Source organism: Jaculus jaculus, chromosome 9 (assembly GCF_020740685.1).
Source record: "Jaculus jaculus isolate mJacJac1 chromosome 9, mJacJac1.mat.Y.cur, whole genome shotgun sequence".
NCBI classification, from domain to species: domain Eukaryota; kingdom Metazoa; phylum Chordata; class Mammalia; order Rodentia; family Dipodidae; genus Jaculus; species Jaculus jaculus.
Genome location: NC_059110.1, coordinates 67,923,486 through 67,950,509, shown reverse-complemented (window position 1 = coordinate 67,950,509; position 27,024 = coordinate 67,923,486). Strand labels below are relative to the sequence as shown.

The 27,024-nt window shown below is 45.7% G+C and overlaps 1 protein-coding gene across 2 annotated transcripts; it reads right to left on the bottom strand.

The window, feature by feature from the left end:
* Nucleotides 1–9,637: 9,637 nt before the first annotated feature.
* Nucleotides 9,638–26,754, bottom strand: Rnf122 (ring finger protein 122). Of its 2 annotated transcripts, none has more exons than XM_045158725.1 (6): nucleotides 26,547–26,754; nucleotides 18,075–18,231; nucleotides 12,876–12,921; nucleotides 12,607–12,648; nucleotides 10,897–10,976; nucleotides 9,638–10,653 (listed from the first exon to the last, which is right to left on the bottom strand). In XM_045158725.1, exons 1-6 carry the CDS (start codon nucleotides 26,569–26,571, stop codon nucleotides 10,539–10,541), a joined length of 465 nt encoding a protein of 154 aa, XP_045014660.1. In that variant the 5' UTR covers nucleotides 26,572–26,754; the 3' UTR covers nucleotides 9,638–10,538. The 2 variants fall into 2 exon arrangements, with proteins under 2 accessions (XP_045014660.1, XP_004663398.1); XM_004663341.2 differs by having other exon boundaries at nucleotides 10,897–10,979; nucleotides 26,547–26,751.
* Nucleotides 26,755–27,024: the final 270 nt, after the last annotated feature.

Here is a 27,024-nt window from a genome sequence, read left to right as displayed (position 1 = left end):
ACAGAATGTGGTGGTTTGATTCGGGTGTCTCCCATAAAATTAGGCATTCTGAATGCTAGATTCCCAGCTGATGGATATTTGGGAATTAATGCCTCCTGGAGGGAGTATATTGTTGGGGGCGGGCTTATGGGTGTTATAGCCAGTTTCCCCATGCCAGTGTTTGTCACACTCTCCTGTTCCTGCTGTCCACCTGATGTTGACCAGAAGGTGATGCCCACCCTCTGCTCTTGCCATCATTTTTCCCTGTCTTCATAGAGCTTCCCCTTGAGTCTGCAAGCCAAAATAAACCCCTTTGTCCCCACAAGCTTCTCTTGATCTTGTGATTTCTGCCAGCAATGCAAACCTGAATGCAATAGGTGAGAAAGGGAGCAGCCCTAAGAAAGGTTTGCAATAGGGCCGAGGGCCCTTTGAATACTAATAACTGAGCAAAGCTCACTCTGTTCTTTCTTCATCTGGTCTCTTGTCATACTTTCCATAAGTAAGAGACTATAAAGAAGTTACTTCTAATTGTTTTATTATATAGGCATGCTCCACTTTAAAATAAACTATTTAATATAAGAGTTTTGAGCTTCAAGGAGTATAGACTAAAAAGTGGAGATGATGTCCTTAAATCTCACTTTAAAGAATGCTCTAGAGCTGGGAGTGGTGCTCACTGTTATAGCACTTGGCCTTGTATGGGCTAGATTCTGAGTTTGATTCCTAACACTCACAAAAAAGGAGGGCTATTGAGATGGTTAGGAGGTTAAGGTGCATGCCTACAAAGCCTAAGGACCTAGATTCTGTTCCCAAGTACCCATGTAAAGCCAGATGCATAAGGTGGTGCATGCATCTGGAGTTTGTGTGCAGTGGCTGGAGACCCTGGCATGCCCATTCTTTCTCTTTCTTCCTCAAATAAATTAAAAAATATGTTTTTTTCAAAAAAAGGAAAAAAATAATGCTTTTGGCCATTAAAAGACTCAGTACAAAATTCTTTTAAGTAATAAATCCTGCCTTCCACATTGATCCCAGCACATTATAGGTCATTATTCAATTCAATGTGCACAACTTCCCAAACACATAAAGTAGGGACGACTATATTGCCTGGCAGCAGAGCCTGTGCATCTCATGTTTCTCCCTCTGCATGCATACAGTTTTCCCCTTACTAGCCCCTGGTGAATGTCCTGGAGTACTGTCCTTGCTGTAGTGTCACCCTCTTGGCTGCCCAGTTGAAGGATATTGCATTCTAATTATGAGGAAACACAGATTTCCTCCATGTTTCCTTTCAAAAAGGTTGCTTGCTTAAAGTGGCCTTTAAAAAGATAATTCTAGCTTGCTAAATTTAGATTGTGGATAAAGTCTAAAGTGAGAATAATTTATAGGTAATTGTGCAAGAAACGCTACTATGCACACCAGACACAGGTACCCCATGCTTCTGATGCCTCTCCCCCCCACTCTTTTTGGTATATAATTTAACAAGGTTGTAAATTAGCGGAGGTGGAGAAAAGCTCTTTATCATCATCAATGCATTTTAAATTTAAATATGAGAGGCATTTTGTTTTTTGAGTCAGGGTCTCATATAGACCTGGCTGGTGTCAAATCCCTATGTAAGTAAGCATTTGTTAAACAATTACCTTAAACTCTTGTACCCACCTCCCGGGTACTAGAATTACAGGTCTGCACCATCACACTTGGCTTATACAGTGTTGGGGTTCTAGCCCAAGTCTTCATGCATTCTAGGCAAGCCCTCTACCAACTGAACATCCTTAGGGCAAGGGATCCTTTCAATCTAAATATGGCTTAGTGGTAGAGTACATGCTTAGCATGTATAAGGTGTTGAGTTCTACTCCAAGTATTATAAATGGATAAGAAAATAAATAACTACATATTTGACTTATTCTTTATTTATTTGAGAGAGAGAGAAAGAGAGATAAAGAGGCAGATAGAGAAAGGAATGGGCACACCAGGGCTTTCAGCCACTGCAAACAAACTCCAGAAGCAAGCACTGCCATGTGCATCTGGCTTACATGGGTCTTGGGGAATCCAACCAGGATCCTTTGGCTTTGCAAGTAAGCATTTTAACTGCTAAGCTATCTCTCCAGTCCTGACTTATTCTTTGATTACAGAGGGGGGGGGGGGAGGAAGGGAGGAAGGAAGAGGCATATAGAAAAAGAATGAATGGGCATGCCAGGGCATTTAGCCACTGCAAACAAACTACAGATGTATATGTCACCTTAGGCATCTGGCTTACATGGGAACTGGGGAATCAAACCTGGGTCCTTAGGCTTCACAGGCAAGTACCTTAATTGCTAAGCCATCTCTCCAGCCCCTGACTTATTCTTAAAACCACCATGAAGTCAGAGCTATTTTAAAAAAAATAATTAATCAAGCCAGGCATGGTGGCACACACCTTTAATCCCAGCCCTTGGGAGGCAGAGGTAGGAGGATCACTGTGAATTTGAGGCCACCCTGAGACTATGTAGTGATTTATAGGTCAGCCTGAGCTAGAGTGAGACCCTATCTTGGACATGCTAGGCAAGCACACTACTGTAAGGTTTGGGAGTAGCCAAGACCATACAAACCACTCTGAGGCAAAGATGAATGCTTTTATTCAGGAAAAACATAAGCTTCCAGGGCTGTCTCACAAGAGCAGAGAACACCCAGCCTGAGTTTTCAGATACTGGGCTTCTTCAGTTGAGGGAAGTGAGGAACGGAAAGTTGAATAAAAAAGGTTTCTTTAGGGGAGATCTAAGAAAGCCAGGGTGAGGCAGGAGAGATGGCTGAGCAGTTAAGTTGTTTGTTTGCAAAGCCAAAGGATCCCAGTTTGACTCTCCGGGCCCCATGTAAGCCAGATGCACAAGGAGGCGCATGCATCTGGAGTTTGTTTGCAGTGGCTGAAAGCCCTGGTGTGCCCATTTCTCTCTCTCTCTCTCTCTCTCTCAAATAAATAAATAATAAAATAAGATTGCCAGGGTGTGAGACAAGAACAGTGACTAGGCACTTAGGAGATAAGGGGGCAGGAAACCATGACCTGGGGGTATTATTAAGCAAGGAAGGGATAATGGCTAGGTGGTTTTTTGAGGGATGTGGATAATTCCTTATGTCACCATTCTGCTGTCCTTGGTGACTCCATTTTGGAAACCCATTCTGACTAACAGCTATCACTGAACTTCATTCCCAGTTGTGGTAGTTTGAATGGATACCCTCCAATAGATTTAGAGGTTTTATTAAAGCTTCTTGGATTTCCAGCCACTTAGCTGAAGGTGGTCTCACTGGGCAGGTCTTAGGGTCCAGCCCTAAGGTGTTGTGGTAGATTTGGAATTCCAGTCTAAAGATATGCATAGTGCCTAAGTTCTGCCTGGAACTCCTAAGTGTGCTGTGTGGTGTGGCTTTTGGGTTTTTTGGCTGGGGTTTTTTCTCTCTCTGCTTGAACTGTGAAAGCAGGCCAGCTTCTTCTGCCATTATGGAACTTCCCCTGTATCTCTACGTTTCAATAAATCCCCTCCTCCATAACTGTGCCTTGTCTGGAAGTTCATCTCAGCAATGTGAAGCTGCCTGTTATACCAGCCCTTGTGGTTTTAAGCAGGGTCTCACTTTGTAGCTCAAGCTGGCTTCAAATTCCTGGTCCTCTTGCTTTGGCCTCCTGGAGTGTTAGATTTACAGGCATGGACCACCACCATGTGGATGTTGAAGGCTTTGTTCTGGTCATCTTCAACTCACATTGCACAAAGAGAAGATCCTGGCCTGGATAGAATGCTTAGTGGTTAAGGCACTTGCCTGCAAAGCCAAAGGTCCAACGTTCAATTCTCCAGGACCTACATAAGCCAGATGCACAAGGTGGCACATGTGTTTGGAGTTTGTTTTCAGTGGCTGGAGGCCCTGGGGCATGCTTTCTCTCTGCCTCTCTCTCTTAAACAAATAAATAGAAAGTATTCCAGTACTGGAAACGTGCCTTGAAATACAGTATAAAAAACACGCTGACAATAGATATGTGGTAAAGTAGATATACATACATGGTAAAGTAGATGTAGCAAATGTTCTTGAAATAATTGAGGCCCACTCTACAACCTGTCTACTTGTAAATGTTGAAGGCAGCAAGTGCAGTAATTAGTGGACACTCAGTTTACATCCCAGTAGCACCACAAAGGTGGTTCAGAGTGGGGCTAGATGTGCTAGGCCTTTAATATTTCATTAAACTTCCTACTCTCCAATCTGGCACAGATGATAGCAAGGTGATAGGGAGGTCCTTGGGGCAGTTGTTAAATAATGGCCACAGAAGGATGGAGAAGGGGCTGTTGATTTACACACTCGTGGGTATTTCTGGAAGGGGCATGTTGTAGTTTAATTATGAAATATCTCCCATAGGCTTGTGTATTTGAAAACTTGGATCCCAGCTAGAGGTGCTATTTTGGGTGGTTGTAGAACTTTTAGGAGGTGGCGACTTGGCTGGAATTGGGTTATTGGAATGATGAACCTTGAGGTTTTATCACCCATCTCTGCTTCCTGATCCAGGTCTGCTTGCTTACTGCTGACTCAGTGGAACCAGTTACCGTATAGTTCCACCATCAGAGCCCTCTCCCACCATGCCTTCTGTATCCACTCAGACTGTGAGTCAGGATAAATCCTTCTTTTAAAATGCTTCTTGTATTTGTATTATCAATGAGAAAAGTAACATACAGGATGACAGCAATGAAGACAGGGTATAGATTTCCTATTACCACCAAAAGTTGGTTGCTTACAATAAAAAGCAATTCAAAGAGAAAATTTCTAGAATGACTGAATTTGTGATGAGGTTCATTTTTACAAGTTGGCATTGAAGACCACCAGTAAGCTGACTGGTACTGGTCCTTGGCCTCTGCTGCTCCAGATTGAAAGTATTTTAGTTTCTTTTTCATGGGGTGTGTTTGTTTCTTTTGGGGTGAGTAGGTGCTGGAGATATAGACCCAGGGGCCTCCCCCATGCTAAGTAAACACTCCTCTACTGATTACACCTCCAGTCTTTCATGGGACTTTTTTTTTTTCCGAGGTAGGGAGGGTCACACTCTAGTCCAGGCTCACCTGGAACTATGTAGTCTCAGGGTGGCTTTGAACTCACGGCAATCCACCTACATTTGCCTCCCGAGTGCTGGGATTCAAGGCATGCACCACCATGCCTGGCGACTTTTTAAAAATACATATTTTATTTATTTGAGAGAGAGAGAAAGAGAGAGAGAGAGAGAGAGAGAGAGAGAGAGAATGAATGGGCATGCCAGGGCCTCTAGTCACTGCAAATGAACTTTAGATGCATGTGCCCCTTGTGTATCTGGCTTATGTGGGTCCTAGAGAGTTGAACCAGGATCCTTTGGCTTTGCAGGCAAGTGCCTTAAGCACTAAGCCATCTCTCCAGCCCCCCTTCATGGGACTTTTTATATCATTTCTGTTTTTTCTGTAGACATAAAATCTGAGTAAAATAACCCAATAGAGATTTCAACATTGAAGATGGCAGAAAAAATGACTCCCTGGCATGTTGTAGTCAGGCTATTACAATTTGGATTGGTTTTGAATTTTGTCTGACTTGTGCCCAGCCTGAAACCCACTAAGGAAATACAGTTCTCCCTTCTTCTAATCTTACTTCACATTGCATCACTTCTCTAATGAATCAGTCATAACAAAATTTTTATTTGTCTTTGAGGGTATCAGCCACTTTCTTGAAGCACAGCACTTATATACTAAACATTTAGAAACTCAAGAGCCCATTCCTATGAGGACTTGCAACATCATGTCCATATTAATCCATAGAAATTTGTGTAGTTTTTGAACCATTTATGACAGTAGTGTGACCCATCTGGAAGATTCTGTAGTGCTTTGGTACTCTCAGTATCCTTACAAAATAGACTGGAATGAAAAGGAAAAAGGTTTTAAAAAAGAAAGAAGTGCTGCTTTATTAGTGGTGTAGACTGAGACAGCTGAGACAGTCTTCAAACGTCTTCCTGTGCCTTCTGGCACTCTAGCCCTGCTGATGCCCTAGGCGTCCTCTACAGAGGGCACATCCTGGTTTCTTGCTGTCACATAGGGAATAAGAAGCCACGCCAAAGCACAAAATGTCTTCCTAGCCAGGTGTGGTGGCACACACCTGTAATCCCAGATCTCAGGAGGCAGAGATAGGTGGATCACAGTGAGTTTGAGGCCACCCTGATACTACATAGTGAACCCAGCTCAGCTTGGGCTAGAGTGAGACCTTTCAGTTTCTCAGACAGGAAGTAAATGGGCATGGCTTTTGTTTGTTTCCAAATGGGATCAATAGGAAGCCACTGCTATTGGGTTCAGTGGTAAACTGCTTTGTCTTTCGTGACTTGTACAAGCTCTAGCTAGTTACTTTGTTCTCATCTCCACTTTAATCACATCTGTCCCTCGAATTTTCACTAATGGCTTCCTCAGAAGACTGACCTGTCAGGGACAGGCAAGATGGTAGTTTGATACCCAAAGAAACAAAAGATGGTGGGAAGGAAGGCAGAGGTTGGGTCACAGGGAGATCAGCATGACAAAAGTATAAAAGGCCCCATAAAAAGCAGAGGCAAGGGCTGGAGAGATGGCTTAGCGGTTAAGGCGCATGCATGCCTGAGAAGCCTAGGGACCCAGGTTTGATTTTCCAGGTCCCACATAAGCCAGATGCACATGATGGCGCTTGCTTATGGAGTTCATTTGCAGTGGCTAGAGGCCCTGGCACACCCATTCTCTTTCTCTCTCTCTCTGCCCCTCTCTAATAAATAATAACTTTAAAAAAAGCAGAGGCAGAAGAATAAAGACCACTTTGAGGAAAAATAAAAGGCCCCAGGGAGAGTGAGAAACACCTGTCAGGATTGGGATGGGGTGCATAATTTTTCAAGATAACTATTGTCCCAATTAGTTAGAGATTTTTAAATTCTGCATCAATTATCCATTTGTAAATCCTGGTTCCATGTAAGAGTTCTCTAAAAGAAGTCATTCACTGTAGACTCCCAAACCCAAAAATACTAATATTATCCATGGCCCTAAACAATAGGAATGGCACACTTCATTTAATTATCAGAGATATGTCTTGCCTGTTAGGCTGGGAGTTAATAGCACTTGTCACTCTGTGAATGTCTTGAATCACCTGCTTCTAAAGATACCTTTCTGCTATGTGGAGCAGAGCAGGTAACAAAGAATTTAGATACATGCTGCCTGGGTTTGTCTTAACCCTGATGCTCATTAGTTATAGGTACCATTTGCTTTTCTCAATTTTCTTTCCCTTATCCAAGAGAGGTATATTCAGAAAAGGAAGTGAAATCGTTCATAAAAGAACTCAGTGAGCACTTGCTCATTATCTTTGTGTTTCTCTGTGTGGTCTGCATGTGTGTGTGTTTAAATGTATGTGGGTGGGGTACTACATGTACACTGTTGTATATACACATGACCAGAGGCCAGTAGCTAGTGTCTTCCTCAACCACTTTCCACTTTATTTACTGAAGTAGGGTCTTTGCTGGGACCACAGTCAACAGATCGAGTCAGTCTAGCTAGCCAGCAAACCCTCGGGGAACTCACTTGTCTTCACCTCAAATGTTGGGGTCACAGGCGTGTGCTGGCAGGTGGCATTTATCTGGGGGATCTGCTCAGGTACTCATGCTTGCATGGCAAGTGCTTTACCATTGAGCCATCTCCCAACCCACCCCTTTTAGAAATGAATGCATGTGCACACATGCTGCAGGACACATGTGAAGGCCTCAGGGTGTTTGTTTCTGCTGCTTTGTGTGCACCAGATTGTGTGGCCCTGAGCTTCTGGATTCCATCACCATAGGTGCAGTGGAACTAGTTGCATGCTCCACTTTGTGTCCAGCTTTACATGGGTATTGGGGAAATGAACTTGGGCTGACAAGCTTGCCTTTAATTGCTGAGCCATTTCCTCAAGCCCCTTCATTATCTTTTGACTAATCTAAGATCACTTAAGTTGAAACCTGTATGTATTACAACCTAAACTTCCTCTAGTCCTTTTCCCTGACAAACAGGTTCAGAATGAATCTTCTTTGTTAATTTGCATAGAACTAGGTACAGTGTCTGCCTATGAGTACATAGTTGCACACAGACAATTGGCTTAGTTCCCAAATGGTGCTTAGATTTTTTTTTAAAGCTTTATCTACATTTCAGGGTACTTACTGTATCAAATCCTGACCTACATTCATGACCCCACAAAACATTTTTCTTTCTTTCCCACCTTAACTGCATACAGAATTATTTGCATGCATGTTCAAACAATCTGGCTAATCATCATGAATTTGGCTACACTATTACTCAAGACCATATCCTAATGCACCCCTGATATTGCTTTTACTCCACTTTGAGCTAAGGGTCTCTCTCATGTGGGCTTACCTAGCCAAAGGATAGTGCTTACACTACTTATCCAAGGCAAAGCTTCCAGTCTTCCAGTGGCTGCTCCAGGTAGCAGGTATTCTAGAAACACTGAATGAAGTACCAAGACCATACAAATGACTGTGAATTGGGACTTAGAACTAATTGCATGTGTGCTCAGCTGCTACCAATTCACAGCTAATTAACATCTTCCCTTCTCTGCAGTGGATGGCTCCTACTGTTCTGCCTGAATGGAAGCACTGGAAAAAGGTATTTCCCTCATATCACCTTAACCTCAGGATACTGATTCAAAAATCTGTTAAATATACACATTAGTGCTAATGTCTTCATTAGAATTATGATAATAATGATGTGTTTTCCTTAACATGGACAGATGATCAGAGTTGAAGCCAACCTGATTACTTTTCCCACCACATTCCAGCAATGTGTGTACCTTAAGCCCGTGCTTGGGAGGCTGTTTGGCTGTGGATATGCACCTTCCTCACACTAGACCAAGCTCACCGTACTAGAGGTAGTGCCCTTATGAAAAAAAAAAAAAATCAGATTCTAGAAGATTGGCAGAAGCAAGCAGGAGCAGTGGGAATTTTGAGGAGTGGGGGGTTACCATGTAGTGTGGACAGGTCAGTCTTGTACATTGGACCCAATCAAGACAGGTACCAATGACTTCAGACAATCAGGTACTCAGGCACACTAGTGCTCTCTTCTCATTTCAGTGGTGGGAGGGACTACAACACATTGTGTCTGGCACCTCTGTCCATAGTCATTTCCTGCACAGCTGACTCACACGCAGTGTACTTGGCTCTGTACATCCACTATTGGTTCATTGACCTTTGGAGCCCCACGGGGCACTGACAGAGTGGGAGGCCGTGGGTAGAAGACCAGAGTGCATGCCAGTATTATTGTACAACCGTTTTAGATGGGGTATAGGTGACTAGGCTGTGCCAGAGTGGTGACATGGATTTTTGTTGAAGTTTAGAAATTGATCAGATTCAAGTCTCAGTTGGTGGGTGCTGTGACTGAAAAATAACAACCTTTAAAAACTTCTAAAAAATATCAAATGGCAATCCTGGCTTACATCTTTGGGTGCACTGAAGGTAGACCTAATGGTTGTTCTGTTCTGCTGGGCTTAAGCCTGGACCTGTCCATGCTAAGCAAGCACTCTAACACTGAGTTCCAGGCCCAGCCCTTACTCCTTGTTTTTGAGGATTAAAAACTTCTGGGATGGTTTGATTAGGGACTCAAGTGGGAAGAGGTAGTTTTCTTTTCCATACTAGCACAGGCCACAAACATAGGTAAAATTTGGTTAGAGACACTTGTTATTAAATTTAATTTTCTTTAAATACATAACCTCCCATGCTCAGCCACTCCACGTAATAAAGGGAGACTCTACCCCCTTCATTCTGGGGGTCCCATGAGTAAAGCCTGAGATGGTGAGGATGAAGTATAAAAATACTATTTACAACAAGGAAGAGACATCTGTTCACTTCCAGATATCACCCGTCCCCAGGCCCTTTTTGCTTCTTTAAAAAGCTCCTGGGAATCGGCTGACGGTGGAACAAGTCTTTCCTCTAGGCTGGAGGGTGTCTCTAAAACCAACTCAGAATAGGAAGCTCTGAGATCAGCAGAGGGTGGGGAAGATAAGGGATAGCACCTCAGATTCTAGCAGGGGAAGGTGGACCCCATTCCCCTGCAGTAGGCCAGCCTGAGACCAGCCTTTGTTTCCTAGGTCCCATGTAAACATTGACTTTTCCTTTTCTAGGTCCCTGCCATCCTCTACTTCATGCAAAGTCTTGGTTCTTTGATCTTTCTTTCCTTCCCTTTGAACATTCTCACAGAAAACTCAGGTAGGGAGGATGGGGGATGGAGCCAGCCAGGTGAGAGCAGCTTGTCCTCCAAGGGAAGTAAGTGTCCATAGTCATGGCCAGACCAGGGTAGACTCCTTCCCAGGGTAGGGACAAGGGAGAAGGGGCGAATGGGCTAGTACCAGAGTAGATGGTCTGTGGTCTGGCTGGTGGAGGCTGTCTATTCTGGTAACAGGGAAGAAGGCACCAGAGGGGCAAGGACTGGGCAATTTGACACTGGTCCAACCCTGCTGGTAGAAGCCAAGCCTTGTGCCACCCTCATCTTCAGGTCTTGTTCATTGTGCAGAGGGGCCAGGCACCCACAAAGCAAGAGGTCTTCTCTAGTGAGGAGACAGCCTTACACCAGCTCATCTAATAGGATCCCAATGCTCTGAGTAGCTTCTGTGGGGCCAGCAATGGGCTTGTTGCACATTGGGCAGACACAACGCACTTCCAGCCACTTCACCAGACACCTGTGAACAAGAGAGCTGTTATTTCTAAGAAGACACTATGGATGGCTCCAGATGCCTCTGTGTTCAGCTGCTTCTCAGAACAAGAACACTCTGTGCCTGCCCTGACCTAACCCCTCTGGTGTGCTGGGTATCCACAGAACCTAGATTCACTGGCAACAGCACATGGGAGGTAGAAGGGATCAGAAGGTTCTAGAAGATGCTCCCAGATTACTCCTCCCCTACAGAACACCCCAGCCCACATACTTGCGGTGAAAGGCATGCTGGCATGGGAGTACGCCTAGCTCATCCTTCCCCTTGAAGTCTTCCAGGCAAACTGCACAGGTCTGCTGTGGAGAAAGGGGGTAGACTGTGAGAGGAGACTGGAGAAGCTCCTCACTCACCTATCCTGAGTATCTACCACTGGCTCTAGTTCTGTCTTCTGTCAGTCTGAGCAAGTTCAGTCTTACATTTTATAAAACTGCATTGGCAGTACAGTAGCAGTTAACCATGTGCATGAGCCACATTTCTTCCAAGGGTTGTTTAATAAAAAGTCGCAAATGAAATGTGTGAGCCAAGGTGTGAGTCAATGGCAAAGCATGTGTTCAGCACTCACAAGGCCCTCACTTTGATCCCTACCACCGTAATTTTGAGAAAAAAAAAGTTAATTTTTACATTATAGTAAAATGGGTCCCTTAGGGAGAGGACATGGATTTCTGTGCTGGACATCCTTTATTTACTTGATTTTTTTTTTTCTTTTAGACAGTGTCTCATGCAGGGTCTCCAACTCCTTATGCAACCAAGGCTGCCCTTGAGGTCCCCATTCTCCTCCCTCCGTCCTTCTCCTAGTATTGCAGGCATTTGTCCCCACTCCTGATTCCTATTAATTATAAACGTGCCAAGGTTTCTCCCACAATGCACTATTTCCTGATGCCACCACCATCCCAGTGTTAATAAGCTGTCCACTAGTTGCCACCCTCTCATACACCTCAAGATTCATAAAACTATCAAGTCCCACTATTCCTTGGACACGGATATTACCATTTAATTTCAATGGTAACTTCTTGCTTCTAAAGTTTTTCAACTCTGGAGAGTGAACTCTTCCTAGGGTGCCCACTTCCCTGAGAACAGGGCTGCTTTGTTAAGGATTCTGAGCCTCATGCCCTAGAAGTGGCTAGCCACCTTTCAAATCCTCAAAGCCTCCTGTGGCTAATGGGTCCCACGTGGGAGTTCAGATAGAACAGTCCTATTATCACACAGGTTGCCAATGCACAATGAACTATTCCTGCAAAGGAAGCCTTAGGAGACAACTGAACTTGATTGTGCACTTATTTAATAGCAACATGAAAAACAAGAGGGAAATGAGTGTCTAGTCAATCTCATGTTTGGTGATGCTCGAATCATCCCTGCTCCTACAAATAATCCCTAGTTAGGAGTGCCCATGGTTATGGATGGAAGCTTTGGGAAATGAAATTAGGTAATCCCAAAGGCAGGGGTAGGACTGAATCAGGAAGTGGCCCACTAAGTCATAGTGAGGGGCCACTAGGAACTGGCACACAGGAGTATGGGTGTGTTTTGCAGGGGTGGAGGGAGATAGGCAAGAGCCACTGAAGGGGCACTCTAGTCAGGTCCAGTCTATTAGGACAGGGTCTACACAGGGGTAAAAGGGTCTTACTTCTTTTAGTGAAAAACCAGGACATAGGTGCCCAACATGGGGAAAGTTAGCTGAACACTGCCTATGCACAGAGCTCCTTGACAACCCTTCTCTTGGAGATTATACACAAAGGATTCCTGCTCCTATTTATCCAGACCCTCTGTGTTCTCTTTGTTTTCTACCCGATTTGACTCTAGCCATAATGAATCGCCTGCTGGGATGAGTTCCTTCTATTTGGCCACAGGGAATAGGAAACAGTCTAAACTAAGAGCTGGAGATAGGTGTTTTACGTAGGACCTCCCACACTGTCCCAGGACACTTACCCCATACAGCTGTAACTTCTTGGCATCACCTTTAAGCACCACCTACGAAAGAAGGGAGATTGGTGATTAAGGGCACAAACCACAGTGGCTGGGGAGGTTAGCAATTGAGAGAAGTCTCCCACTGTCCATGAAGGTGGCAGGCGAACCACCCTGAGGATACTCAAGAGTAGCTAACCTCCAGAAGTCCAGAGTAGAGGTCAGGAGATAGAGGTTAGAAGCATGGGTATGTGTTGGGGAAGGAAGTGTCAGGGAAAGAGGTGGCACTTTACCTCTTTATAGCCGTATCGTTCACTCTGTGCCTGGTTCCTGAGTTTGCTGGCAGGAGAAAGCAAAAGGGAAGAAAGCAGGTCATTATGTCTTTGTATAACAGGATGCTGAATGCAGACAAAGCTGGCAGCTGCTTGGACATTGTTCTAGAAGTGAGCAAGGGTGCTTGTCCTATAGAAGCCACGAGGCCTGGTTCAGACCTATGCAAGCCACCCAGAGTTGACTAAGGACTGATTTACTGTATTCCTGCCAGGCCCACACACATTCTGTGAGATTCTACAACAGAATACCCTAAGTAGCTCAGCAGCTCTCCTTGCCCTTTTCCCCAGGTGTCAAAATTATTATAGACCACCCATGTGTTCAGGGCTGGAGAGATGGCTCAGTGGTTAAAGGAGCTTGTTTGCAAAGCCTGATTCCCCAGTACCCACATAAAGCCATATGCACAAAGTGGTACATGCATCTGGAGTTCATAGGCAATGACAGAAGGCATACCCATACTCTCTTTTTCTCTCAAATAAATCAGGAAAAAAAATACTTTTTTTTAAAAAAAGAACATGCTGTGTGCATAGGGGCAGTTAGATATTCTAAAAAGAGACATTTGCATGGATCCAGATTATCAGGATAAATAATGTTCTGTTGGCCCTGGAGCATGATACACCCAGAGATGGAGGTAGAGTACACTCTTCCTTCAGGGTCACACAAGCCATACAGGCGGTCCTTCTCCTGATCACTTTAAGGTGGACACACACAGCTTAACTGTCAAGTCAAAACATGGCGTGTTGTTAGTCACAGCAATGGCATAACAGTCTCATCAAGGATATTATTACCTAGACACTATGGAGCTCAGTGGTTATAATCAGGATCTGACAGTCCACAAAGGACATGTTATGTGTCACCTGGACACTATGGAAGAGCTCAGTGGTTATGATTGGGATCTTATGGTCCACAAAGCCTGTAGAGAAAAGGGTTGCTGACCCGAGTGAGAAAAATTTCAGAGGTTGAAGCTGCTCCTTTAGTGGTATAAGAGGCAGAGGGAAGCACTGGGCACTGTACAGATATAGCAGTTAAGATCAGCTGCCAGCCTCTTCCATCAAGTCACATGATCTGGCAAGGTTCACTGTTCCTGGAATCTCTGCAAAAGCCTGGGCCCGGTGGACTCTTGCCAGGGTCTTGGGACTGAGGTAGCACAGCCACTGTCCCCTCCTCCTTCTTAGTACCATGTACTTTCTACTAATTTGTAGGGTGGAGCTAAAGGCCTAACTAGGGTTCCCAATACCCTATCCTTAATTTGTCCAACTTCTTGGTCATAAAAAGCTTTTCATCAAAATAAAAGAGAGACTGATTGAGGGGAGGGGAGGAGAAGATATGATGGAGAATGGAGATTCAAAGGGGAAAGTGGGGGGAGGGAGGGTATTACCATGGGATACTTTGTATAATCAATGAAGTTGTTAATAAAAATTTGAAAAAAATTAAAAAAAAGATTTTCATATATAAGAAGCATCTCTTGGTCTGGAGAGATGGCTCAACAGTCAAGGTGCTTGCTGGCAAAGCCTAATGACCCAGGTTCAATTTTCCAATACGCACATAAAGCCAGATGCACAAAGTGGCACATACATCTGGAATTTATTTGCAGTGGCTGGAGGCCCTGGCCCACCTTCCTTTCTTCCTTCCCTCCCTCCTTCCCTCTCTCTCTCTCCTTGCAAATAAATAAATTAAATTTAAAAAAGAGGACTGGAGAGATGGCTCAGCAGTCAAGGTACTTAGGTCTAATTACCCAGGGCCCATGTAAGCCAGATGCATAAGGGGGCACATGTGTCTGGAGTTTGTTTGCAGTGGCTAGAGGCCCTGGCACATCTATTCTCTATATTTTTCTACTGCCTGCCTCTCTCTCTCTCTCAAATAAATAAAAATTTTTTTTAAAAAGTATCTCTTTCCTGACTTTCAAATAAGAGGGAAAGATGTACCCAAAACCCAAGTAAGCTGTTACCTGGCAAAGAATGAGTAAAACTAGGGAAAGAAGGATATGTTTTCACTGGCAGGAAGCTCAACCCTGCATATTTTTGGGTGGTGGGCATGTTGAGACAAGATTTCTCTATGTAGCCCCAACTGGCCTCAAATCCAGTATCTGGGCTGGAGAGATGGCTTAGTGGTTAAGGCACTTGCTTGCAAAGCCAAAGAACCCAGGTTTAATTCCCCAGGACCCATGTAAGACAGATGCACAAGGTGGCACATGCATCTGGAGTTTATTCACAGTGGCTAGAGGCCCTGGTGCACCCATTATCTCTCTCTTTCTTAAATAAATAAATAAAATTAAATTAAACATTAGAAGCAACATAATGCATTCAATAAAAGCAAAGTTATTTTTAAAAAATCCAATATCCTCCTGCCTTTCTGGGACTACATGGTAGTACTACCATTCTGGGTTTCCTTCTCTGAAGGAGAGAGAAAGGCACTGTTGATCTGCTATGAATTGCAGACAGAGTAAATGAGGAAGTGAACAGTCCACTTATATAGTTTTTCTTCAAGGAAAGAGAACATTTTCATTTTCTTTCCTTCCTTTTTTTTTTTTTAAGTCCTAAGGACTGAACTCATGGTAGATAATTCCTCTACCACTGAGCTACATTCCATTTTAAACCAAGTCTGGGGAGGCATTTAAATGAGGGAGTACCACACACCTTCTGAGGTCCAACAGTCTCACCTACAGATCAGCTATACTTGTATAGTATGGACTGTGCCTTGTGCTTGGGTCCTTGGTATCATCTGATCTGGCTCCCTTTACTGGCCTTACCCAGAAATCCTCAAGAACCCTTGGAGCTGCATCTGGATAAAAATTTCAGCTCAGGAAGGATTAGGTCATGAAGAGATGGAGCTGAAAAGGCTGCAAAGAAAACAGCAAAAGAAGACTATGGGCTGTCCCAGCTGGGGATGGAGAGCCAACTTTGGACAGGTGGCCTTCTCAGCTGTTGGCCCAGCAAAGCAACTAAAAATACCCTGATTTCAATGAGACCATTGCAAGCCCCTGCCAGCGTGCTCTCTCTTTCCTCTTTTCCCTTTTAGAACAAACAATGCAGCTAGCTCCTGAAAATAATTGTTCCTTTCCTGCCTGTTTGTACTCCACCTGCCCCTCCGTCCTGTCCAAGGCAGGGGTCAGCTCCAAGAGGGAAGTGAAGGAGCAAGGGCAGCTGGCAGTGGAGGCTGGCCTTGGCCCATGAGCTCACCAGGGCAGGCGCAGAAGTCATGGGTCTATTTTGGCTAAGGAGGAAACAGAGAGGCAGGATGGGAAGTGGCTTATGTGCTTGTGTGTCTTTCTATATATAGAAGTAGATACTACACACCAGTGAGCCGGTGGAACTGTGAGACTCCTGGGCTAGCTGGCTCTGGGTGGGCTACAAGACACAGGGAGGGGGGATCCCGAAGGGACAGGTGGTGCCAAACAGCACCCCAGTGGGGACAGCTTTTAGTGTCATATAACTACTTTCTTCTTTTGCTCCAGCTAAAGAGAAATGAGTCAGTGACACACAGCCTCACAGCCTGCCCTTCTGTGGGACCCTAATAGCCAGATGGACTACCGTGACCATGGACTTTACTTCCCATACAAGAAAGAAGGCTCAGAAGGCAAACACATGGGAGGATGCAAATGACTAACCTGCCTAGCACACCTCAGGTTCCCCTGGAGGCATATATTGGGCAATTCCATAACTATCTAGGCATGAGTGTCTTCATTTATGCAGTGGGCTAATACTTAAACAGGAGGGTTGTTTCTAGACTTGAGCGAGTTAGATGGTTTAAAGTGCAAGACACCGTGCCTGGAATGCACAAAAGCCTTTGGCAGAGAATAACTCACAACCCAAGGTAATACCTATAAGTGACAGCTAAGAAACACGCCCCAATCCCATGCTTCCTGGTCAGTGATGGCCTCTGGATTTCATCCACTGAGTACCTTTGCTGCTTGGTGTTTGTGGAAGGGGTCCTCTCAGCACATCCTAATAAACCCTGGGTATGTAGAACAAGGAGCCTTTAGCCTACAGAAAGATAAGAGTGAACTGCTGGATGGGGAGGTTGGAGAGAAATACCAGTGGTCAGAATGGTTTGAGGGAGAAAGTGTGACATTCAGGAAAAAGGCAGGGAAGAGGAGATCCAGAAGTCTTCCTTTGCCTCCACTTAACAATTAAATGCAAAATGTGCACTACTTGTACAAAAGGGAAAATGAATCATTATGTTCTCTGCATAGACTTAAATGGAAAAATTCAAGTCCTAGGGACTTGATTTGAAAGGATCTGAGGAAGAGCTCTATGGCAGTTCATTGGGCCTTGGGAGCAATGTTTGCCTCTTCTTTTTCTTCTTCCAAGTGTCTGCCTCCCTTATGGAATCATCCTCCCGCAGGGAGTCCCAATAGGAAGCTAAGACCCCTTTCTCTTAATTTTGACTAATTTGGTCATACAGCCCAAGCTTCCCCAGGCACTTGGTAATGTGTGTGGCAGTAAAGGGAGCCAGCTGTCATCAAGACTACTTCTACCAGTTAGGGATGTGTGTCCCACCCTCTCCAAGGTATAGGACAGGCCCATGCCATGAGGAATCATAGTACCAACAGAATGCCCCCATTTGGAGAACTCTGCTTTGCTTTCCACTTTAAATTACCAAGCATGCCCAGTGTTTTTAGTAGAGCACAGCCACCAAGTCCAAGTCCTTCGATAGGAGGAGGAAAAACAGTCCAGAAGCTTGGCTACTTCTGCCAAGCTTAAGTCTTTCCCTGGATCCGTAATTGGTAAGAAGTGTCATACTTTTTCTTCTTTCTTACAAGGCAGAACAATTAGCTCTAGCTCTAGTTTGCTAATATTAACATCAGGGAAGTTGGCAATGGGATTTCCTAGAAGGACAACTGATGCTGGCCTATCTCTGACTACCTGGTGGCCACAAGTAGGGAGGAGAGGGCAAGGAAGGGGAACATTAGCTATATCACTCAGTGGGATAGTAACTGTAGGCAGCTTTAGACTAAATAGCCAAATGTGGGATGCCTTCCAGCCGCCAGTGACCTTATGTGTTCTGAGACAGCTTGATAGGCTGATTTAAATAGAAGCACCAGGTTCAGGAGCCAGAGAAGAGCAGCTAAGCCATGTCTTCCCACCAACAGCAAGAACACAAGAGTTTATATTCCCCTTCCTCCTTCTGTTCTTCCCCAAGTAAGCTGGTGTTCAGCTGACCTGATGAAATAGCAACAGAAGATGAGGCTCAACATGAAGACGAAGATGCCTGTGCCAAAGATGACCATGTAGATGTTGAGGGGAAGGTCTTGGAAGCTGATGGGTGGCATCGAGCAGGACTTGTTTGTGCTAACCAGCCCCAGGCCACAGAAACACCCTGCAAAGGAAGAGGTAAAACAACGCCAGGGTTAGATAGTTACGACTGGGCTGTCGGCACACTGTCGGTAGGAATGCAGGCTGTGGGCTCTCAGCTTATATGCTAGTACTGTGACTAGATACAGGACCTTGGTTAAGATGCCTAGCCAGCCTGTGAAACAGAATGCTATACAAAGTACTTTTTATTTGGGTTCCAACCCACCTTTCCCTAGCTATGTGACCTTTAAGAAGTTATTTCTCTAGGATTCACTTTGTCATATGAAAACTAACAAAATAGAGAAAAGTAGAAATAAAACACAGGTTTTATAAACTGCAAAGTGTAGCTGCAAAGGTCATGTGTCACCATCAAGCCACCTGCTCTAGAGACAAACTGCGCCAGGACTAGAATAGAAACTTTTTCCAAGATCAGGCCACATTCCAGACTGGCAATAGGGACTGGTGCCCATGAACTTCAGCTTTACTTGGCAGTCATCTTTCTAAGAGCTTCAAGATGTAGCCCCAGGAACTGCACCCCCCCCCCCCCCCCGCCGGGCACCCAGTGGCAGGGACATCCCTTTCAGGTTGTCTGAAGTGCAATTGTCTTGCGTCCACCCAGACTAAAAAAATTATCTTATTTTTAGTTATTTATTTGCAAGCACAGGGCAATAGAAATGAGAGAAATAGAATGGGCATGCCAGGGCCTCCATACCCTGCAAATGAACCTCAGCTGCATGCACCACTGTGCATTTGGCTTTAATTGGGGTACTGGAGAAATGAACTCCAGCCATTAGGTTTTGCAGGCAAATGCCTTAGCTGCTGAGTCCTCTCTCCAGCTCCAAACTAAATAAATTTGAATCTTAATGAGATCCTTGGAGAGTCCTCTGAACTTTTGGTTTCAGAAGCACTAGCTGGCCACAAGCTGCTTCCCTTCCTTTCTCACTGGCCCTTCAGGTGGGGTAGTCACTTCCTCCTGGCCAATATTTGGCATTAAAGTGGGTATGTGGTCATGTTCTGGGCAAACAAATAGAGACTCTTCAGGGAAAGGAAAGGTTTTCATATTACGTGGGATGACACATCCTTATGTTCTAAGTTCCTGGGGTAATGTCCCCTGGGATGGTATATCCAGGACAGGAGAATGTGAGTTCCAGACTATTCTGAGATACATAATGAGACCCAGACTTAAAAATAAAAAATTCAAGCCAGGCATGGTGATGGATAACATTCATCCCAGCACTGAGGAACAGAGGTAGGAGGGTCATTGTGAGTTCAAGGCCAGCACAGGACTACATAATGACAGCCACACCAGCCTGAGCTAGAGTGATACAAATAAATAAATAAATAAAAATAGAAAAAACAAAATAACAAAGAATTCTTTCCTTAAAGGCATTTTTTTTTTTTTTTTGTTATCTCCTGAGACATCTAGAAGGGTGAAGCCAAGACATAGCTAGAAAGAGAACAGTCTGACAGAAAGCCAAAAGCTGAGCAGGGCCCTGGGGAAGGAGGAGTCCTTGACTAGCTACAATGCTGCTGCATTCCAACCACATTCTTGCACTACAATTTTATTTTTCAGTACTAGGCATTGAGTCTAAAGCCTTATACATGCCCAGCAAGCACTCTACCATTGGTCTATAGTCCTAGCTCTCTTCTTACTTTTTTTTTTTTAAATTTTTGAGATAGAGTCTTACTAAATCACCCATAATGGCCTCGATCTCACTTTGTAGCCTAGGAATCCCAAGTAGGTGGGATTACAAATCTGTGCTACCAGGCCTGACTTTTTATTTAAACAAATGGGGGCTAGTCTGGAATTTACTGATCTCAGGTGATCCTCCTGCCTCAGCCTTATAGTAGTGGAACTATAGACGATTCCACACTTGGCTTCTGCTTTCATCTCTAAAATGTCACAGTAAAGCATTTTTTATTTTCAAATATTTTTATTTATTTGCAAGTATATATAGGTGTGTGTGTATATATACATATATATAGAGAGAGAATATGAATGAATGAATATGGGAGCACCAGGGCCTCCAGTTGCTGCAAACAAACTCCAGATATATGTACCACTTTATGCATCTGAATTTATGTGGGTACTGGGAAATTGAACCTGGATAGTTAAGCTTTGTAAGCAAGTGCCTTAATCACTGAGCCATCTCTCCAGCCCAGGACCTGCTTTTTATTTATTTATTTTGGCCTTTTTAGGTAGGGTCTCACTCTAGCTGACCTGGAATTCACTATTTAGTTTCAGGATGGCCTAAAACTTGCAGCAATCATCCTACCTCTGCCTCTCAAGGGCTGGGATTAAAGGCATGCATCACCACTCCTGGCTCTGCTTTTTAATATTAAAAAATTATATACATACATACATACATACATACATACATATATATATATATATATATATATATATGAGACAATTTACTGTGGTATTTTAGAGATGGAAGCAGAAGCCAGGTGTGGACTCTCTTATAGTCTGAGCTACTGTGAGGCTGAGGCAGGAGAATCACTTGAGATCAGCAATTCCAGACCAGCTTCCATCTGTTTAAACAAAAAGGCCAGTGCTAGCTGGGCATGGTGGCACATGCCTTTAATCCCAGCACTCAAGAGTTTAAGGGCACCCTGGGACTACATAGTGAATTCCAGGTCAGCCTGGCTAGAGTGAGACCGTACCTCAAAAAACAAAACAATCAGAAACAAAAAAAGCCAGTGCTAACACAACTCATCAGAAGCTGGCTAGAGACTGGAATGAATTCTGACCTCAGTGTTACAGTGTGGACATGACCCTTGGCAGCTCCTGCGTTGAACACTGCCCCCGGATGGCAGCACTCTTGGGTATTCTGGAAACTGAGAGGCTGGGTCTAGCTAGAGGAAGTAGGTCCCAGAGGGCTGTATTTTGTCCCTGGCAGCAATGCTGTGAAGCCACATCCTTTCCACGTGATAGACTGAAACCTCTGAAACCCTGAGTTAATCTTTTCTCTCTTAGGTTGTGTGTGCAGCCATTCTGTCATAGCAATGTCATAGCTGAGTAACATGTGGTACACCTCATTTCCCTACATCTCTTACGTTCAGTTAGTGATCATAACTCAAACATCTTTCAGGTTCTGCCCTTTTCTACTGCCACATCCTTATTCCACACACTATCTACTGCTGTCTCCTAGGTGATGTTACTCATTTCTAGTTTTTCTCTAATTACCTACATGTGTGACACACCCTTCCACTAATTTCCAAAACTAGCAGTAAATCTTCCTGAGCACATGCCCTGTCCCTCGTGATAGATGTCCTACTGAGCCTTCTAGCACTATCCCACATGGGCCAGTCTCCTCATACATCCTGACCAACCCTGTCCTTGCATGCCTCCACACCTCTGTCCATGCAGCCTTCCCTGCCTAGAACTTCCTCTCCCTTTCTAAAGTCTGCCAATCCCGGTCTTTGTGCTGGGTATCAAGCCTAGGGCCTTGCTTATGCTGAGCAAGTGCTTTACCACTGGAGCTGCACCTCCAGCCCCTGGCCTGTGTGATCCCAGAATGAACATCTTCTCACTGAACTGTGCAGTGTACAGGCCCTGCATCATTTGCTCTAGTTTTTGTTCAAAGCATCTCCTGTCACCATGATGTTGCTAGTGACCAACTGAATTGGACCCCCACATGCATCAGCAATGATAACGTGATAAGCGCTCTTGTTGACATTAAGAATAAGAGCAGAGAAGAATGAGGTGAACTTACCATACAGAAAAGGAGAGACAAGTTTTCACTATAGGAAGTGAAGTACCAGGGCTGGAGAGATGGCATAGTGGTTAAAGTGCTTGCCTGTGAAGCCTAAGGACCCAGGTTTGATTCCCCAGTAAGCCAGATGCACATGGTGGCATGTGTTTGAAGTTCTTTTGCAGTGGGCAGAGGCCCTGGCATGCCCATTCTCACACACACACTCTCTTTCTCTAATATATAAAATTAAATTAAAAAAAAAGAATAAATAAAGTGAAGTACCATAGGTATGTCCTGAGAACAGAGTGCCTCTGAATGGGTCCAATCCTCCTAACAAGCCTGAACTTCCTAAGTCTAAGGATTCCAGTGTTCTAAGCTAGAATTTGGCTTGTCTCCATGAGTAGTTAATAGATAACTCCCTACTTTCTCAAAACAACCTGGTTCCCTTGGCAAAAGATCCTACTTCAAAGTAAGAAGACCAATGTTTAGGGAAACTGCTCTTCGCTAGTAAATCACCAGTCAGCCAATAGGTGATGTTGGGACCTGCTTTATTTTTCTTTTTAAAATATCTTTATTTATTTGCAAGTGGGGGGAGAGAGGGAGGGAGGCAGGGAAGACAGAAACAGACACAGAATGGGCACACCAGGGCCTCCAGCCATTATAAACCAACTCTAGATACATATGGCACTTTGTGCATCTGGCTGTACGTGGGTACTGGAGAAATCAAACCCAGGTCATTAGGCTCTGCAGGCAGGTGCCTTAAATGTGGAGCCATCCCTCCTGTCTCTGGAATCTGCTTTATTCACTGACTTGTGGGCAAACTTTTAGAAAGGAGAAATTCTTATTCTGAAGCAATTTTGATTAGGAGAAAATTAAACTTTACTTTGCCCAATAAAACATGTCTTACTTCTAGGTTCTACTGGGGTCAGAAAGTCAATTTGCTACCAGTTTCCACTGGAGTACTTGCTCTGTGGGCCAAGAGAGATAACTGCCCATAATGACATCATGCTAGACAGACTGCACAGGGCAAATCCTCATTCCCCACTTGTGAAAGGCCTCAGGAACTCCCTGCTATCAAACTGTCTTCAGTGCCAGTGGGACCCTCTGCTGACAGCAGCCTTTCTTCTTCTGGCCACTACAGTATTTGATGCTCACACCTTACCCTCATTTCTTAGTTTTTATGGTTTTTTGAGGTAGGGTCTCACTGTATCACTGTAGCTCAGGCTGACCTGGAATTCACTTAGTCTCAGGTTGGCCTAGAACTCAAATGGTGATCCTCCTACCTCTGCCTCCCGAGTGCTGGGAGGTATGTGTCACCACATCCAGCTTCCCTCCCCTCATTTGCTATGGCTCTTCTACATAACTTTCATGAGCTGGATCCTGGTACCTTCAGTCCTAAACCTATTGTTCCCTTTTCTGGGAACTGTGGCAGTCACCACTGCAGAAGGTACACAGACTCTGCAGGCACTGTGGCCCCAACAATCCCTGGACTAGTTTATCTCCTCCTTCTTCTCGTGTCCCTGGAAGGCTTTCCCTAGGACTCCAGGTCTGAGTCAGTGGACTTAGAACATTATGGGATAAAGAGGCAGCTTCAAGAGTGGCTCACACCTGTGCAGTCATAGAACTATAGGAGGCTGAAGCAGGAAGGTTGACCAGAGTTCTGGAGCCTAGTATGAGTTGTTACATAGTGAGTTTCTTTCCCATAAATCAAAGAGAACTTTGTTGGTTTTTTTTTTTTTTTTTTTTTTTTTTTTGTATTACATTATGAGAACGCCTCCTCCTTATGCTTGAGAACAGAAGTGTTTTGGATTTTCAAAAAAATATTTTACTCATTTACTTGAGAGAAGGGGTGGAGAGAGGGGAGGGAGGGAGAGAGAGAGTGTGTGTGAGAGAGAGGGGGAGAGAGAGAGAGAGTGAGAGAGAGAGAGAGAGAGAGAGAGAGAGAGAGAGAGTGTGTGTGTGTGAGAAAGAGAGAGAGAGAGAGAGAATGGGCACACCAGGACCTCTAGCCATTGCATACAAACTCCAGGCATATGAATCACCTTGTGCATACGGCTTTATGTGTGTACTGGGGAACTGAACTGAGCCACCTCTCCAGCCTTTGGATTTTTTACTTCAGAATATTTATACAAATATAATGACAAGTGTTGCAGTCAGGTTCACATTGCTAGTAGAAATCACCCAACCAAGAGGAGCTTGTGGGAAAAAGTTTATTTTGGCTTACAGCTCGAGGGGAAACCCCACAATGGCAGGGGAAAATGATGGTATGAGCAGAGAGAGGGTGGACATCACCCCCTGGCCCACATAAGGTGGACAGTAGCAACAGGAGAGTGTGCCAAACACTGGCAAACTTCAACAAGTAATAGAGAAGGGGCTCAAGTTTAAATGTGAAAGTCATTTTACATTCATATATACCTTATTCATACATCCTGAAGGTATCTTTATATAATATTTTAAATAATTTTGTTTACCACCAAGCAATGGTGGCACATGCCTTTAATCCCAGCACTCAGGAGGTAGAGGTAGGAGGATCGCTATGAGTTTGAGAGGCATGGACTACAGAGTGTGTTCCAGGTCAGCCTGGGCTACAGCAAGACCCTACCTTGAAAAATCAAAAATCATGAAGTTCCACGGTGTGGCATTTTATCTCATGGCATCAAGTGAGCACTCAAAGTTTCAGACTGCAGGACTTTGGGTTTTAGGTTAGGAATGCTCGATTTGTACTATTAAAGAGAGAGAAAAATACATAATCTCTCCACAAAAGTGGACAGCAGATTTTTCCTCTAAAATTTTAAGGTCAGAGAATGTCAGACTTGCAAAATAGGGTCTCTAAAGGTAGAAGAAATGAAGTTGCTTCCTCACTGCAGTCAAGGGTCAAAATCTGTCAATTTTAAGACATGAAAGATAAGGACTGGTGTGTGTGTGGGGGGGAGGTAGGTGTTTTTAGTTACCTTTCTCATTGCTGGGACAAAGTACCTGACCACAATCAGTTTTTCAGCCCACAGTTCAGGTTACAGTCCACCATGGCAGGGAAAGCATGATGGCAAGGGCTTGAGGGTAGCAGCGCACAGTCAGTCCTCAGAGAGGATGAATGCTGGTACTCAGCCAGTTCTCTTCTTTTTATACAGTACAGGACCCCTGCCATGGAATAGTGCCACTCACAGTTAAATGTGGATCTTCCACCTCAATTAACCTAATCAAGATAGGATGCCTCACAAGCTTGTGCATAACCTAAATAATCCCTCACAGGTGATTCTAGGTCCTGTCACATTGACCGTCAGTATAAACCATCACAGTAGAACAGTGTTAGTGTTTGTGCTTTGCATGGCTAGGACCCTGGGTTCAACCTCCAACAGCACAGCATGGAGGACAAAAGATAGAAAGATAAAGCTGGGCGAATTCCAGTCTTCAACCTTAGGCCAAAGGGAGCTGCCCAGAAGACCTAGTGTTACTGTTACCGACAGATCTTAGTTCTTGAGAAGTCTCTGGTTCATTGTCTCCGTCAACCTAAGAGAGCCTTGACATCAAAATGTCTCATCTCAGCTGGCAGGCTCAGGCAGGAATGACGTCAGGCCACGGCTGGCCAAGAAAGACCAGTGCATCTGGGAACTGCTTCTCCTTCCCAGCCACAACGGGAATGTCTCCCAGATGCTGAGATGCACCGTCGGGCCTCAACTCCCATCCCCCTGCCCCTCTCTGTTACCGCCTATCACACACAGCTTGGTTCATTTTCAGGAAATTAGATCCGACTAGCAAAAGGAGGAAGAAGGGGGAGGTGGAGAACTCATACACATGCTACCCAAACCCTGCCTTAAAACAAAAGCCACATGAAGTAATTAATTCAAGATCTGGCAGGACTCCACTCTCAAGAATGGATTCTTTTGCCCCTCGCTAACCAGCCTGCTAGACTCAAAATAAAGCCATCTGCTTCCCAACTCGACAAGCTTAGAAAAAAATAAAATAAAATCCGTCAAGACTCTCTGATCTGCGGGGGACGGGTGGGTGGTGGTAGTGCCTCAGGTTTAAGCGACCGGCTCAGAAGGCTCTCTCTGTGGGACAAAAGAATCCAGACCCGCGCCTAACCTGTGTCATCTGAACAACAAACAGCCTCAGGTGAACAGAGCAGTGCCACCGGGTAGGGCGGGGGCGGGGGCGGGGGCCGGGTCTGGAGGTGCAGTCACCACCCAGGCTGGGGAGCAGCAAGCAGAGCTCGGCCAGCCTGGCACCCGCACCCTAAGCATCGCTGGGCACCGGGCTTTATCCACGGAGAAGGGACGTCTTTAACCCGGCGGGTCTCCAGGGCACCAAGTGCCCCCAGGAGCCCGGGGGGCCAACAAAGAGCGGGGGAGGCGTCCGCACGCTGCGCCGCGTACATCTTTCAAACAGCCTGCAAAGTTTCAGCTCGGGAACTTGAGCTCCCTCTAGGAGATCCCCGCCGGCCCGAAACCTCCAGCCGCCACAACAAAGAAGAGTTGGAGCGCACAAAGGCAGGGCCGGCGGCGGGGGCGCCGGACCCCACACAAAGCCCGGGGACCCCGGCTGCCCCGCGCCCGGCTCCCGCTCCGAGCCCCCGGCAGGCCCACAGCCAGGGCGGGCGGGATCGGGCTTGGCGGCGCCCGCAGAGGCCGGCGCCCCGTCTCACCGTTACACCACTGGAAGGGGTGCATCAATGAGGTCGCGGCGGCTCCTCGGCGACGGAAGGACGGACGGCGGCGGGGCACCCGGCGGCTCTCCCGCAGAAACTCTCCGGGCGGCGCAGCTGCGGCCCGGCTGGACCCGAGCAACAAAGAGCGAGGCGGGGACCCGAAGTCTCCGGGAGCCGCTCGAGGGGAAGCAGCGGGGCCGGCGCCCGGCCGCACGCGCGCTCGGCACAGCCTGCGGGGAGCGGGGACGCGGCCTCGGCGCCCACCCGAGCGCGCTGGGATTCCCAAAAGTGACCGAGCGGCGCACACCCCTCCCGCGGCGGCCCGCCGCCCGTCACCGCCCTCCGGCCAATGGGAGCCCGCCCTGCCCCGCCCGGCCCGGCCCGGCCCGCCCCGCCCCGGCGCAGGGCCCGCGCCCCGCCTCCGTCCTTCCCTGCGTCTCGGCCCGGAGCGGCGCCCGCGGGGATGGACCGCCCG

Excerpts from the sequence above, each read along its gene's own strand:
- Rnf122 (XM_004663341.2), bottom strand. The coding sequence starts at position 26,571 with ATGCACCCCTTCCAGTGGTGTAACG. Across the intron at positions 12,922-18,074 it reads TTCTGTTGCTATTTCATCAG|CAAACTCAGGAACCAGGCAC; the intron begins GTCAGCTGAACA and ends TTCTCCTGCCAG. Across the intron at positions 10,654-10,896 it reads CAGCATGCCTTTCACCGCAA|GTGTCTGGTGAAGTGGCTGG; the intron begins GTATGTGGGCTG and ends TCTTGTTCACAG.